Here is a 15,687-nt window from a genome sequence, read left to right on the forward strand (position 1 = left end):
TGCCAGCTGTGGTTTCCCATGGGGTCGAATACCAACTGTAGCAAACAGTTGTAGGAGTGTCAACTAAGGATGTCTTGAACAGAGCTGCTCAAGCTCTTCACTACTTGACTGGTTTTGTCTTTGAGTACTGTATTATTAATAGTAAATTAATTTTAAGGTACTACATCATCTTAGACCATATAAAATACAAAAAAATGCAGATATCTAGAAACAATATAAAAATAATACATAAAAAATGCAGACTAGCAGGAAGTGATGTACACCTCCTGTATTTTAAAAGATGTTCCTAATTGGATAAAACCAAGGGCAGTTATTCCAGGTTCTGAGAGGTGACAGTGACTTACACCCACTGCAATTCACTCACCTATTTCCTAGTCAAATTTACTTTTTTTTTTTCCCTCCTTTGCTAAGAAACCGGGTAAGACTTTAAACTCGAGTTGCAAGTTCTCAGTGACACGACAAACCCCCTGCGCTCCTTCACCAGCGCTGGAAGAACAGAGGCTTCTCCCAATGCCGCGTGCAGCCTGGTACCAGCAGGCTGAAGGAGAACCACCCACCATGGCTGGAGCTCCCAGGATGTCACTCTTAGCTCTGTTGAAGGTAGACGAGTTTCCAAATAGCATTATAAAATAGTATCGCTGGTTTTCTTTTAATGTGGACTCCCTCAAACAGGCTCACACCTGCTGTCCCAGGCTACAGGAAAGCAATAAACAGACCTATCAGTAGGATTCTCCCCTCTTATCTAAACTGCTCCCCTCTTATCTAAACAATGCAGGTGTTTAAAAAAAAAAAAAGTTGATGTAATGGTAAATGCAAACATGTTATGTCACAGACATAAACAAATTAGTAGCTTACCTCTTTCCGTTGGAGCCATCCTTATTCTAGATCCCTTAAATCCCTACACAGCACAAACTGCCAAAGCATTAGGAACAGTTATGTACCAGGCAGGTCCCTTTTCCAGGCAAAATCTTTAATAACTGTACAAGAGAAAACTCTGTAAAACCACTTGAGGCTGAGCCACAGAAACACAGAGGTATGTCTCTGCTGAAGGCTGTAATTGTATGTACTTGCTTTAGCAGGGGAGTTGGGCTAGATGATCTCTAGAGGTCTCTTCCAACTCTGTTAATTCCATGATCCTGGAATATAAAATGGAATTAAGGAAGAGTCTGGATGATGGAGTAAGTAAATTTGCTTTTGATGTCAAAGACTGAAAATAGGTTCCCCACCTTCTGAGCTTACAGAAAAGATTCCGCATTACCTCCTTAACACCCGCTGTTCTTCACTTCCACTAGAACAGGGTTTGTCCCGTGGCTGAAGTTCTATATAACCCTAAATTTGCCTGGACTATCTCGTTTCCAGCTTTCACTGACCAGTAAGCACAGCCAACCAATGTACCTGTCTCCAGGATTTTCACAGCTTCGCTATTTCAAGTTGCCTTCTACTTGCTGGAAGGAAGAGTGCCGTAACTGTAGCGGCTTCAACCAGAAAGCAGACTCGGGCTCAGTTGGATTCAGACTTTTTTAATAAATTAATGTCATTCAAAATACAGTGCCAGAACATGATGCAGCTGAACATGCTAGTAAGGTTTGTCATGAAGCACCTGTGTTCCTGTTAGATTGGCGGCACCCCGCTACTGCTAGTGGTTCCTGGGATTAATGCCAGAGCAGCACTAGGCATCTGCTTTCCTGCACACGCAGCACAGGAGATTCCTGAAGTTTGCTCCCGCCCCCCCCGCCCCCCCAAAGTAAAAAACCTGATAGCTAAGGGGTATCTATACACAATCACACTACAGTAATGCTTGTTATTAAATTAACAGAAAATAAAGACCTGGTTAATCCACACTAAAACTTTGTTTTACAATGGAAAAATACATCAGCAGCAGGAAGATAATATACATGAGCCAATGTTACTGTAATACAGAATGTGGAGACATTTACTGATCAAAGCTCCACACAGACCCGCACTATGAGGGCTGACAACTCCTATTGCAAGCCCAGCAACTTAAGTCCACACCTGGTAAACTACACCAGCTGCTTGGAAGACCTGTATCCTAAATAGACAGGTATAAGTTAGTGAAAATAGAATACATGCACCTAATAGTACAGCTTGACTGAACCTGCAGTCGTTTTGCCCTGCATGTTACCATACAATGGAAGATCTACCCTTCCTACCGCAGGTAGATCCATGGGATTTGTTTCTTTTTTCTTTTAATGGCATTACTATACCAACGTAGATATTAGTATTAAGTGCAGCAAAGTCCTTTAATTAGGCCACACTGACAATTATATAACTAGCGCTTAAGTAGAATATCCAGAAGTAGTTCAAATATAACTGGAAGATACTTTCAAAAGAGTTGTGACATCGTCCTAGAAACAGTAACTACTTTTTTCTGCAGCTAATTTTCCTGAACTGAGACTTCACAGAGCTAGAAGTTAATTCTTTAGACAAGTCAGATGCGTAAGCTCATGATATACATATATGTTTCTCAATTATCAGGTAATAGTATTTCAGATTATGGAAGCCTATCTGCTCGTTTCACTGATTCATACTGAATGGCGGCACGTGTTAAGGTAGGGCATAAAAACACAACTCATGAAAGACAGGTTTCATTTGACATTTCTGTTTCCAGACCTGTTCTTTCACAACTATTTATTTCAAGATAACCGAGCACAGAATCAGTCTAATTCGGGAGCTATACAGGTGGTAGAGTAACCATCTCCCCATCCAGCTCAAATTCATCAGCTCCATCTGGTGAGAAGAGATACGTTGGAGGTTTCCACGGGGACTCTTCAAGGCAAGAGGGATACAGCTTTCCTACAGTGCACCGGAAGTCCTTCCCCAAGTCCCACAGCACACGTTCCGATATGTGCTGCCGTAAAAACCAGCGATCGAGTTCCAGGTCATATTGATAGGTGGCATACTTTGCTCTCTCGTTCATGTGGGTTTCTCGTATAAAGACACATAAAGAATTCGAGATGACGACAGCTCTAACACAGGGGTCAGAATACCGCTTGGCGGGGATGTTGGCTGCCATTCTCCATTCATTTTTATTCACATCATAGATTTCCACAGTTACGGAAGACCCATCTACAGTACTGCTTGGGAGTCTTATACCGGAATTGCTGGCAATGTGCAGTCCTCCAATATAGAATATTTTATCACCAAAAGCAGCAGCTGAAGCAAAACATCTACTTGTCTGTCGCATAGCCATTTCCACCCAAGCATCTGACCTGGGAAAATAGCAGTACATCAAGTTGTGTGCCATTACGTAAATGCAGTTGTGAACTGCTACTGCTGTGCTCCATTGCCACGCACATGGCAAGGGGCTTACCATGGTCCACTCATCTTTCTCAGTATCGTATCTCTCCACAGTTCTCCTGTTGAGCTCTCCACCCACGCTGTCTCCTCCAATTGCATAGATGTATCCTTCACAGCAGACCAGGGATGGCTTTATACGAACAAAGAGCATCGGCGTCTTTGGAAACCAGGTGTTTTGCTGTGCATCAAACCAGTAAAAGCAATTCACAGTTCTGAAGGCAGCCTGGAGTTTGCTGCTTTTACTGTGATTGGTTTTTGTGTTTTTCAGAGGAACTTGCCCCCCTGCTATATAGATGTCATTATCGGGAGTCACGAGCGTCCCAACCTTATGCAAGTCAGCAGGAGGGTTGCAGAGTTTGTAAACTTTTTCTGCCTGTGGGCTATAACAGACAGAAGAATAAAGACTACCAGGGTTTTCAGCAGCAGCTTCAATGAATATCATCATCTCCTCTTTTGTCATACCCAACCTGGGTTTGAAGAATTTGGGCATGGATTTGTACAATCCTTGCACCACCACTGATTTGTCATTAGGTGGCAAGCCTTGAAACCAGGCTCTCTGGGTTACTTCTGAAAGTGCATCGATTCGGATTTGGCTAAGAACAGAGGACAAATACTGCGATCGCGACTCCGTGTTGTACTCCAGCCATAACATAGCAGCTTCACGGACTGTCTCTTCCTTCTCCACGTTTAAATTGTCGCTGCTTAAAATATCTATCAGCAGATCATGTGACAGTTGCATGAAAGCCTCCTGGTGGTACACAGCTGTGAACTTGTGCTCTACCATTCTTTTAGCACTCTGTTTTAACTCTTCACAGCTGAAGAGATCAGCAAAACTTAATAGATGCACACAATTTTCTGCATTTATTTTTTTGATTAAGTATTCTCTACACTGTTGTAACACATCATCTACCTGAAAGGCAAAGAAGAAACACACCAAGTGTTACTGCATACAATCTGTTCCTTCGTGTACCAGCAGCAGGTAAAGTTACCTGCATTTAGCATTGAACACCAGAGTTTAGGCCCGGAAGGCTATATATACACAAAAATACAGCAGTGACTGACTCAACTGGTTCATTCGGATCAAGTACATCACATGATTATGTCTGCCTAACAAACTGTATAAATATTACAAGCGCACTGCTTTACTTCCACCCTCCGCAAGGTCCATAAAGCAAGGAAGGATGGGTACGTGAAACACACCTGGCGAGAAACTGCCGTCTGTACCGAGCAAACTGGGCAAGAGGACTTTGAAATGACTAAACAGAGAAGACTATTTAACAAGAAAAAGCAGTTCCGAGATTAGAAGCAGTTATTTCATACTCAAAATAAACCATTCCTACCTGTAAGAAGCAGGCGGTTTCATAAAGCTGTTCTACCGTGCCGTCACTTATTGCCAGGTTACCCGTGTATGCGTAAGTTATGATGATTTGTAAAGTGGCTGCATCCACGTTCCTCAGGTGCACGTGTGTCTGTTTGCTTTCACTGAGCCCACTCATGAACATGGCTCTGAAGAGAAATACACGTATTAAGACAAGGACCAACAGTAAGTACGGTAATCTTAAAGTCACTTATCGCCTCTAAGCCTTCAGTGATTACACTCCAAAAGGTGAACAATAGAGGTGTTTAGTATTTACCTTAGGCTACCATTCGGTATTTAAGATAAAGCATTTGTACAGAACATTCAAAAAGTACCGTCAGTGCCCTCGGTAGAAATATTTTATATTTATGCAAACTCTTTTGTGTTTATCGGCAGAGAACTCTAGCAATTTTAGAGTTTCAATGACAAAAATTTAAAACTCTTTCTACATCAGGTGATAAGAGGGAAGAAACATCCTCTAGAAAATACTGTTGAAACACCTACAGATAGATTTTAGATTCTAAACCAAAAGCAGCAGATTTATACAATGGACTGAGCTAAGTCAGATGAAAAAGCACGCTCCTCTGGGAGGAGGAGAATGTTAGTTCAGAAAAAACGGAGCAAGGACTAGTGCTTCATGAAGTATTTCTTACGTACTATTCACAATAAGATGCAGTGAACCTCAAGTTTGTAGACAAAAAGAAAAAAATCAATGACAAAAAACTATTAGACTTGATCTGGAGACAAACAAATAAAAAAAACCCACATAAGTATTTCCATTACATCTTTCTGAAACAGTAGAAAGGCAATTTAAAAAAAGGTTATTGTTTCCATAATGCTTTATGTATTTATTGCTCATTCTGATTTTTAAATTGCAACACAGTTAAGAACTAACTAGGTTCTAGCACTTCAGGTACTTGCTAATTTTCTTAAAATGGGAGACACTGATTTTCAGAGCTTTATATCAATGCAGGTTTGGCATTATGGTTGCACAGAAAATTCAGCTCAAGGCTCTTTATATTTTTGGGGGGCTTTTTAGGAAACCAGATATGAGGGAAGTCAGAAGGAACAGTGGGTACCCCCTGCAGTCCCGCCTCCAGCTGGAGAGGTGAAGGGGATACGCGGATATACACTCTAAGCAAAGTCAATCACTCCAAGAAGGATCTGCTACAAAACCAGCACCCCACTACCTTTTCCTCCTGCTCCATCCCTACCTCTGTCTTCTTCTAAGCTCCTTAACTCAGGGCAACTGGGGTTTTAGGAAGGATCCCTGACTCGCCAAGTGCGTATCAACTTGCAGTGCAGCTTTTTACAGGTAAGCAAGACTGCACGAGTGCCAGCAGAGACTCCTCTTCACGCAAAGGAAGAGGTAGCTGACAGAGGATGTGGCTCCAGCGCACGCTGACACGCAGCCGAGCGGCCTGTGCTGGAGCAGGGCTGCTGCAGAGCAGCGTTCAAGCACAGAGACAGAAGGTGAGCTGGCTGCAGTCGGACACAATGGCTGGATCACGCTGACAGATGCTTTTCTGTTCCTCCCTCTCTCCCCACAGCTTCCTTTGGGGCTATCAATTTTTCATAATAAAGCTAAATTTAGGAAGCTGAGCATCTTTTTGTAAACCAAGTAAAGAAGAAAAACAGAACATGACAAAACCACAAGCTTGATACTTCTTTTAAGCAGTGCCAAAACCTCATTCCATAAATAATAAACACATAGGAATAAGAGATCTGGCTGCGTATCCCAATGCAGCACACCGCGTGGACTCGTGACAGCTTTCCAACCTTATGATTAGCCACCCACATTAGATCTGGCCACATTTCCAGTGGCTGTTATTTTATAGACTGTTGGAACTATGTCATCCGCAGAAGGCCAATGGCAATAATCATTATCTAGCGACCCCACAATACTTGTTGCTAAAAATTATACCAGACTCATCTGAGATGAAAAAATTAACACAAAACACAGCAGCTACAAAAACTTATGTCAAAGTAATAAATCAATCCTTGAATACTTCCCTGCAATAGAAGTTATTCTCTATATTCTATACAAAAAAGCAGACAAAATACAGAAAACATTTTAGGAGTGTTCTGTATAGCGATCCTATCTCAACAAGAAAACAGAATTTGCAAACCTTCCCTTGATTAAATGGAAAGAAAAGTTATAATCCCTCCACAATGCATCAAGGTGCAAAACGCAGGGATGTCACCAAGACTGGTTTCAAGCTTCAAAATTCCTTCCAGACATGCAAATTAATTATACTGTGTTGCCAACAAAAAAGTGATTAATCACTGCCGACAATTCACGGTGCCTCATCTTCTAGGACTCACTATGAAGGTATTTGCAAAAAGTAGTAGCAGTCAACATATCTTATTAATAAAAAATTTTGAAAAGACAGAAAACAGGACACCTGGGAAGCAGGAGCTACTGAATTAAAAATTGCAACAGCATCTTGGGGAGGGAACAAAACTAAAAACCAGCCAGACAAAAAAGCTGTTGCATTGTAGCAGGACTCTCAGGCGTGAGAGGAGTTTCGGCTTCTTTGCTGAGCAGAGAAAACCAAATGATTCAGAAAAAGCTGGGAACTTGCACAGCAATCCCTGCTTTTAGCAGGGACTTCTGCTAAGAAACTACGGCAGATAAACATGACAATGGAACTCCCAGAACTCCCATAGCCAAGTCTCAATAATCCCTTGTTACCCTACCTTGGGAAATAAAAAAAGATTAAATAGTTAAAGATTAAGGGTGAAGAATAAGAAATTTACTAATTAGTCAGACTCGATTAACACCCTAAAGAAAACGAATCATCACAAGTGTGATTATTATTTTTTCCCCGCTTACTGTGAAAACTACAGTACCTATCCAGAGTAAGTCACAAGGTGCTGGGAAACCTATTTTACTCTTTTGCTGTTGGCAAGTAGTGATATTTAGGTTTTTTATTTACTTCACTGATCTTTAAGACACTCTGCAACACATTAATTGTTAATCAATTAAGAAATATTACGCTCAAAACAGAATTAACAGATCCTGCTCTGATACTTACCTGAAATACGAACTGCATGTTGCAAGAACCATCTTATGGCAGGGAAATTCCGTGCCCTCAACAATCAACACTATGTCAGTAAGCAACTGCTGTTCATAAAAGAATTTTAACTGCTCCAGCAAAGATACAGCATACTCTGTATTTATCTGCCTCTCTACCTGGGTAGACATGACTGTATTCCATTAATATTTCCAGGACCAGAGAGAAAAGTCAAGATCTTTTTGCCAGAGAAAGGTCAGTTGAATGTTTCTGAAGTAAGCAGGGAAGAAACCACACGAGGTCTGCAGTCTTCAGAAGCGATACTGATAAAAAAAAAGGCAGCGTTATCTTGGACTGCTAAATCAATGTTTCAGACTTTGACCTACTGTTAGGTCATCATGCTTGGACTTGATGCCACAGTCTGTTCAGAGGCTTTCAGGAGTGTCTGCAGAGCTCCTGGTGAGATCTGTGATGCAGCAAACGAATGAGCAGAAGCCAAGTCTGAGGTAGATTTCGTGGTAACATCTCGTGATCAGGTGCTGTACTGGAGTGACTGAAAGCAGGAAAATAGAATTAATTACACATTAGCACTTTTTCAAAAACCTTTCATTGTTACCCCCTAAAAGTAATCATGTAACAAGCTTATTTCTAAATTAGAACCTTGTTACTTGCAAAAAAAGTCTTTTTGAAGAACAGTTTGAACAACAGAATTATCAAAAGAGAAATGAAAAGCAGAAGAGTCTGTACCTTAATTTTCATCAAGACTCATGAATTATGATAACTTATTTTGTCAACACAGCTTCTGAGGCCGGAGAGTTAAGATGATGTTCAGGAAGACCGTGTTCCTCTTTCAAGAACTACCCGGTTTTCCCACTGAGTACACCTGTGCATTTACTTCAACCATTGATATGATAGCCACATTTTTTCACTTCTATATAAAACAGCTGCTTTTTCTGCTTCTCCATTTTCATCTACTTAAAGCTTATCAATACCAGGCCACTAAAAATATAAATGCAATTTCTTCAACATTCCATCATTTTCCAATTAAACTTTCAGCTTCGCCATCAACCCTTTTATTTCACCTTTTTGACATTCTACTTGAGAACAAGCAGAACCAGAGCTAAGGATTAAAAATAAAACCCTAACAGCCTATATTCCCAATGCTGATTTGATTCATCGCCCCTGTGCAGAAGGGCTACACCTATTAACATTTCACATCCCATTTTTTCCCTTCTGAGTCATCTCCATACAAGCTGCAGAGGGGAGAAAACAAAAATAAGGAAATAATAGGAGCAAAGGGATGCTGGAATAACAGGGGTCAAAACACTCGGAGTGGTAACAAAGCAGTGACCACAGGCTACCAAAGTCTGTTTTCTCATTGGGACATTTCTACTCCTCTTAAAAACAGGGTCAGGTTCTACCTTATCTTCCGTGTGAACACAGAAACATAATTAAGAATGGGGTCGTTGTGACAGTAAAATCACCATCACAGACACCAGCGTACCACATCTATCAAATACTTCCAGACTTATTTAATCTTGCGCTCTTCTTTCGCATTCCAAAAGCAAGGAATAACCAGGGACATGTTTATCTAATATCTAAGACATCACTATCATTATAGTTCATGATGAACGGTGAATGCAGAAATACCTCACTCAAAATTACGTACTTCAAATTCCATATAAAAGTACATGATTTAGTGTAAGTTGAAGGCTGTAGAAATACCTGCCAGCCACATCAAAGATCTGCTATTTCAGCAGAGCCCTGCCTGTAATACAACTCAAAGACAGCTGCCCTTTAACATTCACTCACTTGAAACAGATATGCTTAATTAATGCTACTTTAATTACTACTAATTTAGTGTCACTGATCTTTTTCAGTGAAGAAATATATGTACACAAGAATCTCAAAGTCTTAGTTTTCACTGGTTAACTGGAAGACAGTCAAAACAGTCAAACAATGTCCACTGTTTGTTCAGGTGAAGGCAGTTAATTAAGGAAAAACAGAAAAGGTGTTAATATTTGGGGGCGGGGGGGGGGGAACAGAGAGACTACTATCTGCTATAATATCAGATATTAGCATAAGTCTTGACTTCAGACCTTCAAGTTTCAGGTGCAGTTAACCACTGAAGTCACTAAACCACAAGTATATCAAGGATATACAAAGATACTGCTCACCTAAAGAAATGACCTGCTTCAAGCCACTGCTTCTTTTCACCGTATTAGTGTGCATCCTATCTCTTCATCACCAACCAGTATCCCAGTTATCTGATAATAGCTTAATATGTAACTCAATCCATTGACAAGGTTTGCACTGAACTTTAAATGGCTACAGAGACACAGAGACTTCCTAAGTGTGTTAGGCCCACAGAAATAAATAGCTCCTGGCTCTGCTGATATCCTCGGTCTCTACAGCATTGGTTTTTCCTGGCTTAGGAGTAAAGTTTCAAGAACAATACAAGCCAGTGGGTTAAGCTCTGTTTGTGCAGAGCATCTGTAGTACTGAGCTTTAGCAAAAGCAGTCATTGATATAATAACTTCCTATTCTGATGTAATTTTAAAGAATATAAATCAGGAAAATTTCAGAAACGGTAGAAAAAAAAGAGGAAAACTAATATGCACTGTTGTAGTCATTAGGTAACAGAACCAGTCATGGATGCTATGGAGAAATTGAGATACACCTGCTAGTAAGATTAAAGACATTTTTGCCAGCATGCAGCTGACAGTCAATAACTGAAAAAGCAGACCTGTCCGACAGAAGACAAGTTGAAACCGTGAAATTAATTCCTATAAATAGCTGAAACATTTGAGTATGACCCTCAGTAGCAGAAAAGACTGAGGAGATGACAGCGGTCTTGTCGCAGAACATTTATGTGATGCAAATCACCTCCGAACTGTAAATTTACAAAGCTGGAGTCCTTGTTTTACAGCTGATCTGGAACCATCTCATTTCCCGGATACGCTCCAGTGAGGTGCACGTGGTAGGAACGTGCTACGTACAGGATTCCATATCCATACTGTGTTTTGCAGCCAATGAGATCCTTTCTCTAAAGAACAAAACTTTGCATTTGAACATTTTGTGTCTGTCACGAAGTCACATCCCATCTCCTTCTAGTGGAACCATACTAAATACTCTTTAGGAGAACAATTCATCAAGGATCCGCCAATTTCTGCTCCAAAATTACCATAATTTCTATTGTCATTTGTCCACGAGAAGTCAATCTGTTCAAAACATTAGGGCAAGTGGTGGAGGAACATTATTTCATGCCTGGAAAGTCATCCAAGACTACCTGCCTCTCTCACACCTCTCTGAGGAGTTCCAGACAATTTTAAAGGAGATACTCTCCTCACTTTAGACGCTGAAAAAGTGAGGCACTGAAATAGGAATCGGCTTGTCCAAAGCCACATACTTGCCAAAGGAGAACTGTAAGAGGCTCAGTTATCCCCAGTCCCACCTAACACCTCTCTTGCTGCACGGTGCTTGGTTGGCGTACAGCTCTGAGATCTAACTGAAAAACTATGAACTTGCAGAGATGCCTACACTCTCCTGTAGCTCTAGGAACTACCCAGCAGCGGGCACTTCCGATTTATGGATTAAAAAAGTCTATGGCTGAAGTTGGCTTAATATCCTGAATGGAAACTGATAGAATAAAAATAATCCTTCAATGCAAGTTCCGTGAATAAAGAAGACTTTCCTTTTCAACGATGTCACTGGAACAATTGTTTTATTCTGGGTAACTTCTTGGAAGCCAGTTATCTGAAACTGGACTGGTGGGTAGCTGCTGGAAGGCCACAGCAGCACTGGATTGCCAACTCCACCAATTACCAGGTGACTTAAAGTGACTCCTTATCAAGCTGGAGAGCAACATTAAGTAACAGGTTGATAAGAGGGTTTGGTTTTAAGTAATTATTCCTTTTAACTTAAGTAATTTTTAATGAGGTGGCTTTTAAGACTTGTTCATGTACTTTTAAATCTGAATGAGACCACTCCAAAAGTTAGTCATCAAATGTTAACAAGTTATGGGATAGGCTATTAATTGCCTTCCTTGAATCTGTTTATTTTCTGAGGTCAGGCAAAGATTGATAAACAGATACCTACTGTGCTACACACACGGAAGTGTTAACACTGTACTTCAATGTGTAACATGGAATAATGACTAATTACAATGTAATTAGTAGGGAAAGGAGTAAGATACATAGCTATAATATTCTTCAACTAGACTAATTAAAAAAAAAATTGCTTTATTTTTTCCAAATTATAAGAAGGGCAAACAGATATATAGACATGCAATCTTTTTTTGTTTGGTTTTGTGGGTTGTTGTTTTTTTTTTTTTTTTTTAACTTAGATATTTTGATCCTAGGAAAAAAAATAAATTCATTCTGAAAATCCCACTAAGAAGTCTGCCAGATTAGATGCCTATCTTCCAATAAAATTCTGGGAAATACTTAAAGTGTCACAGGTTCCGATCTGCATCTTCAGCTATCTAAATCTCTCTTGAATTCTAACTTCATTAACTACAATTCACACTTCAATGAACCAGTGTTTGCAAGAAAAAAAAAAACCAACAACAACAAAACTTATTTCCCTGGACATTCAACTTATTTAATCTAGTTTTAACTAATTTTTTTTGAAAAAAAGCTCAAAGTACTACTGTTTAATCAAATTCCTATTTCCATCCAAGGGCAGCTTCATTCACATCACAAGTGAAAACATCACAAATGAAAAGCAGTGAATCACTCCCTATTTTTAACATAGTAAAACGTCAAAATTAAGAACTGAACAACCGGAAGCCAAAGTGCACAAGCATTTGCGTGTGCAGAGCCAACAACCCTCCCAGCTGGCAGTGGAAGTACCTTTAATACTTAAGTTACTATTAAGGATACACTGAGTTACAAATCAACATGTTTCAAAATGATTCTACCAACTAATGGCAGGGGGAAATATAAGTCCCCCAAACGATTAAAATCAATTACTTAAATCAATACACTTTGCCAGCAGATTTCAAAGACAGCAAAGAAAGAAGAAAAAGCAGTTGGAAGCTCTAGATTCTTAAGTAAGCTCTAGATTCTGAAGTAACGTATCAAATTTGCATCCTTGGCAGCAAAAAAGAAATAGGTAATTGATGAAGCAGTTCCAGACTTGGAAGTTTTCCTCTCTTCTAAAGCCATCAAAGGTGTCTTTGATAGCACTGCAGTCCAGAAACCCGAGGACATCAGGGAGATTCTAATAAGGCAACAACATGAAATTTCACAAAAACACAAGGACCAATTCATTCCTACAATATTATCATCTTGAAAATTACTATTCACTTGGAAACTACTACTATTTTCCATACATATCATGCTTGGGAGGTGAGTTACAACTTTAAGGTAGGTGAGCTTTTTGAAACTACAGAGAAGTTATAGACTAGAAGTGCTAGACTCCATGCTAACAGCATGTTTGGTCACAATACACTCCTCATTACCAGTTTCTATCCTGTTTTTCTGCTCCTAAAGGAAGTCATACGCTAAAGGAAATACCTGCTCAGAAAAAAAAAAATTAGCACAAGATAAACTAACAACTTCACATGGCAACTGGCCTTCTGTGCTGAGCATGGGTAGTTTCCATCCCCAAGGGCATTCCTGTTTTGTGGAAAGACTTGACCTGTTTTGGAAAATTAACCTTTGAAAAAAAGCAGGCCATGCATGTCTCCAGTAAAATCCTGCCATTTATCATGTATGTAAAGAAAAGTGGGGTGTTTTTTTTTCACTGAACTCTAGTATGTTAATGAAACTGGTCTATTTTATTTAACAACTTAAATTCCAGTTCACAAGTATACGTCACTCCCTTAAATATTCACTACGAGATATAATGATGTTCAACTATAAATTCAGGCATTTCTACATTAAGAAATCAGATTAATAATTATTGTAGCTTCATTAACCATACATTAGTTCCTGAATAGTCAGCCTTATAATGGATAGCTTATTCATGCATATAAAACTTATTCTCAAAATGCAACAGCCACTAAATTAAGGAAGAGACTTTCTAGGATTTGCACCAGTTTCAGTCTGCTTCATAATCACATGACCAAACCAAAAAGCCTGCCTCAAAGAAAACCACAACAACCACCTGCCCAAAAAACAGTCCAAAAAATACTAAATAAAGAGCAACATCTTTTCTTCTGCTTTGGTCTGTTCCTGCAAGACCCTACTTACACAGCACTGAGTATAACAGGACCCTTTTACTCCACACAAAAATAATTAGGAAAGAGGTGTGACACCTATACCCAGATCGTGAGACTACACGATTTACACATCTGAGTATATTAAATATTAAAAAAAATACCTATTTCTCCTAGCATGTTTTTGAAAAATTGAACTAAGTTGATTATGTATTTTAATGATTTTCTATAAATACATCATCTTAACAAAATTCACGTGACATGGCCCTAAGTGAGCTCACAACAGCACACAGCCTTTCAGGTCCACTATGATCAGAGAAATAACGTAAAAAGCCAAGCTGCGGCTTTGCAAAAAAACCTCTAAAACTGCAGATGCTAACTATACCACAAATCCATTTCTAAAATCATCCCTAAAGTTATCTCAAAAGCAGCAGGTATCTATCCTGTTCGTAGCAGAAATAATAGTAAATACTCAAAAAAATCTTAGGCACGTAGATAGCTAACTTCAAAGCTATAGATTTCGTCTATAAAAGCTCACTAAGAACTGGCTCTTCGAATTCACATATAAACACTGAAGCCCACCCTTGGTCGCTGTAGGTACTACTAATATATATATATACACACACACACAACTAGACACATCGGCAAGAAAAGGAGGGCAACTACAAGAAACGGCAATGCCACTACGGCGCCGTTCTCCCAGACGACTTCACAGCCTCTGCTACTTCAAGCACCTCTAAGAAAACCCACCCAAGTTGCAAACATCCCAGTCCCAAGCCGCCCAGCCCTCCTGCCAGCCCGCTGCAGGGCCCCTCTCCTCTCCCCTCCTGATTTGCAGGGCGCAGCGACACGGTACTACACAGGGAAATAAGCTGCTTTTTTTTTTGTTGTTGTTGTTATTTTTGCTCTTCCTGACACCCAGGTGCGCCATCCCCTACCTCGGTTGTTTTAATTCCTTTCCTGCTTCCCTAAGCGGCGCCTGGCCGGCCCTGGGGCAGGGGGCACGGCGCGTACCGCCGCGCTGAGGGGCCGGGGAGGGCTGAGCGCCCGCCACGCTTCCCTCCGCTCCCGGCTCTCCCGGGCTCCGCCGCGCCAGCAGCCGGCTCCGGCAGCCGCCTCGCCCTTCCTCCTCGGGGCGCCTCCGCCGCGGGTCTCCGCCGGTGCCCAGCGGGCCCGGAGCCGCGGCGGGTCACGGAGGGGACGGGCGGGAGCCGCGCCCAGGCCGGAGGAGGAGCGGCGGGCTGCCCGCAGCCCCGCGCCGGCCTCGCCGCCGCCCGAGCCTCAGAGCCCCTCGCGGCGAGGGGCGGCCTACCCCTGCTCCGGCCCCGCAGGCCGCCAGCCGTGAGGAGACGAGGAACGGCCCAACGGCCGCGCCAGCGGAGGACGGCCAAGGAGACGCGAGCGCAGGAGAACCACCGCCGCCGTTCCCCCCCCCGCCCCGCGCCCCCAGACAAACCTCCGGCCGCCGCTTCCTCTCCTGCCTAAGCGTCCCGAGCCAGCGGCGAGGGGGCCGGGGAGGCGGGAGGATCCGGTCTCCCCCGAGCTGCGGGGGCGGCGACCATTCCCCGCGCAGGCGCGCCGGCCCCTCCCTCTCTCCCTCCGCCTCTCCCGCGCCGCCGCCGCGCGCCCGGCCGTTAGGACGCGCCGCCGCCCCCGCGCATGCCCAGAACGGCGGGAGGGCCCCGCCCCGCGCGCGCCTCGGCCCCGCCCCCCGCTCCTCTTCCCCACCCGCCCACGCCCGCGCGCCGCGGGCAGCGCCCCCTGCCGGGCGGAGCGGCGCACGGCGGCCTGTGGGGCCAACGGCGCGGGGCGGGCGCGGCTCCGCCCGGCCT

General features: G+C 42.3%; 1 protein-coding gene across 1 annotated transcript; it reads right to left on the reverse strand.

The window, feature by feature from the left end:
- Nucleotides 1–1,506: 1,506 nt before the first annotated feature.
- KBTBD2 (kelch repeat and BTB domain containing 2) lies at nt 1,507–7,883 on the reverse strand. The gene is made up of 3 exons (XM_074150882.1): nt 7,714–7,883; nt 4,659–4,824; nt 1,507–4,228 (listed from the first exon to the last, which is right to left on the reverse strand). The coding sequence occupies exons 1-3, from the start codon at nt 7,881–7,883 to the stop codon at nt 2,693–2,695; spliced, it is 1,872 nt and encodes a 623-aa protein (XP_074006983.1). The 3' UTR covers nt 1,507–2,692.
- Between the last annotated feature and the right edge of the window lie 7,804 nt (nt 7,884–15,687).

Source organism: Numenius arquata, chromosome 7 (genome assembly GCF_964106895.1).
Source record: "Numenius arquata chromosome 7, bNumArq3.hap1.1, whole genome shotgun sequence".
NCBI lineage: Eukaryota > Metazoa > Chordata > Aves > Charadriiformes > Scolopacidae > Numenius > Numenius arquata.

Excerpts from the sequence above, each read along its gene's own strand:
- KBTBD2 (XM_074150882.1), bottom strand. The coding sequence starts at position 7,883 with ATGTCTACCCAGGTAGAGAGGCAGATAAATACAGAGTATGCTGTATCT. Across the intron at positions 4,825-7,713 it reads ACATGCAGTTCGTATTTCAG|AGCCATGTTCATGAGTGGGC; the intron begins GTAAGTATCAGA and ends ATTTCTCTTCAG. Across the intron at positions 4,229-4,658 it reads AAACCGCCTGCTTCTTACAG|GTAGATGATGTGTTACAACA; the intron begins GTAGGAATGGTT and ends TTTGCCTTTCAG.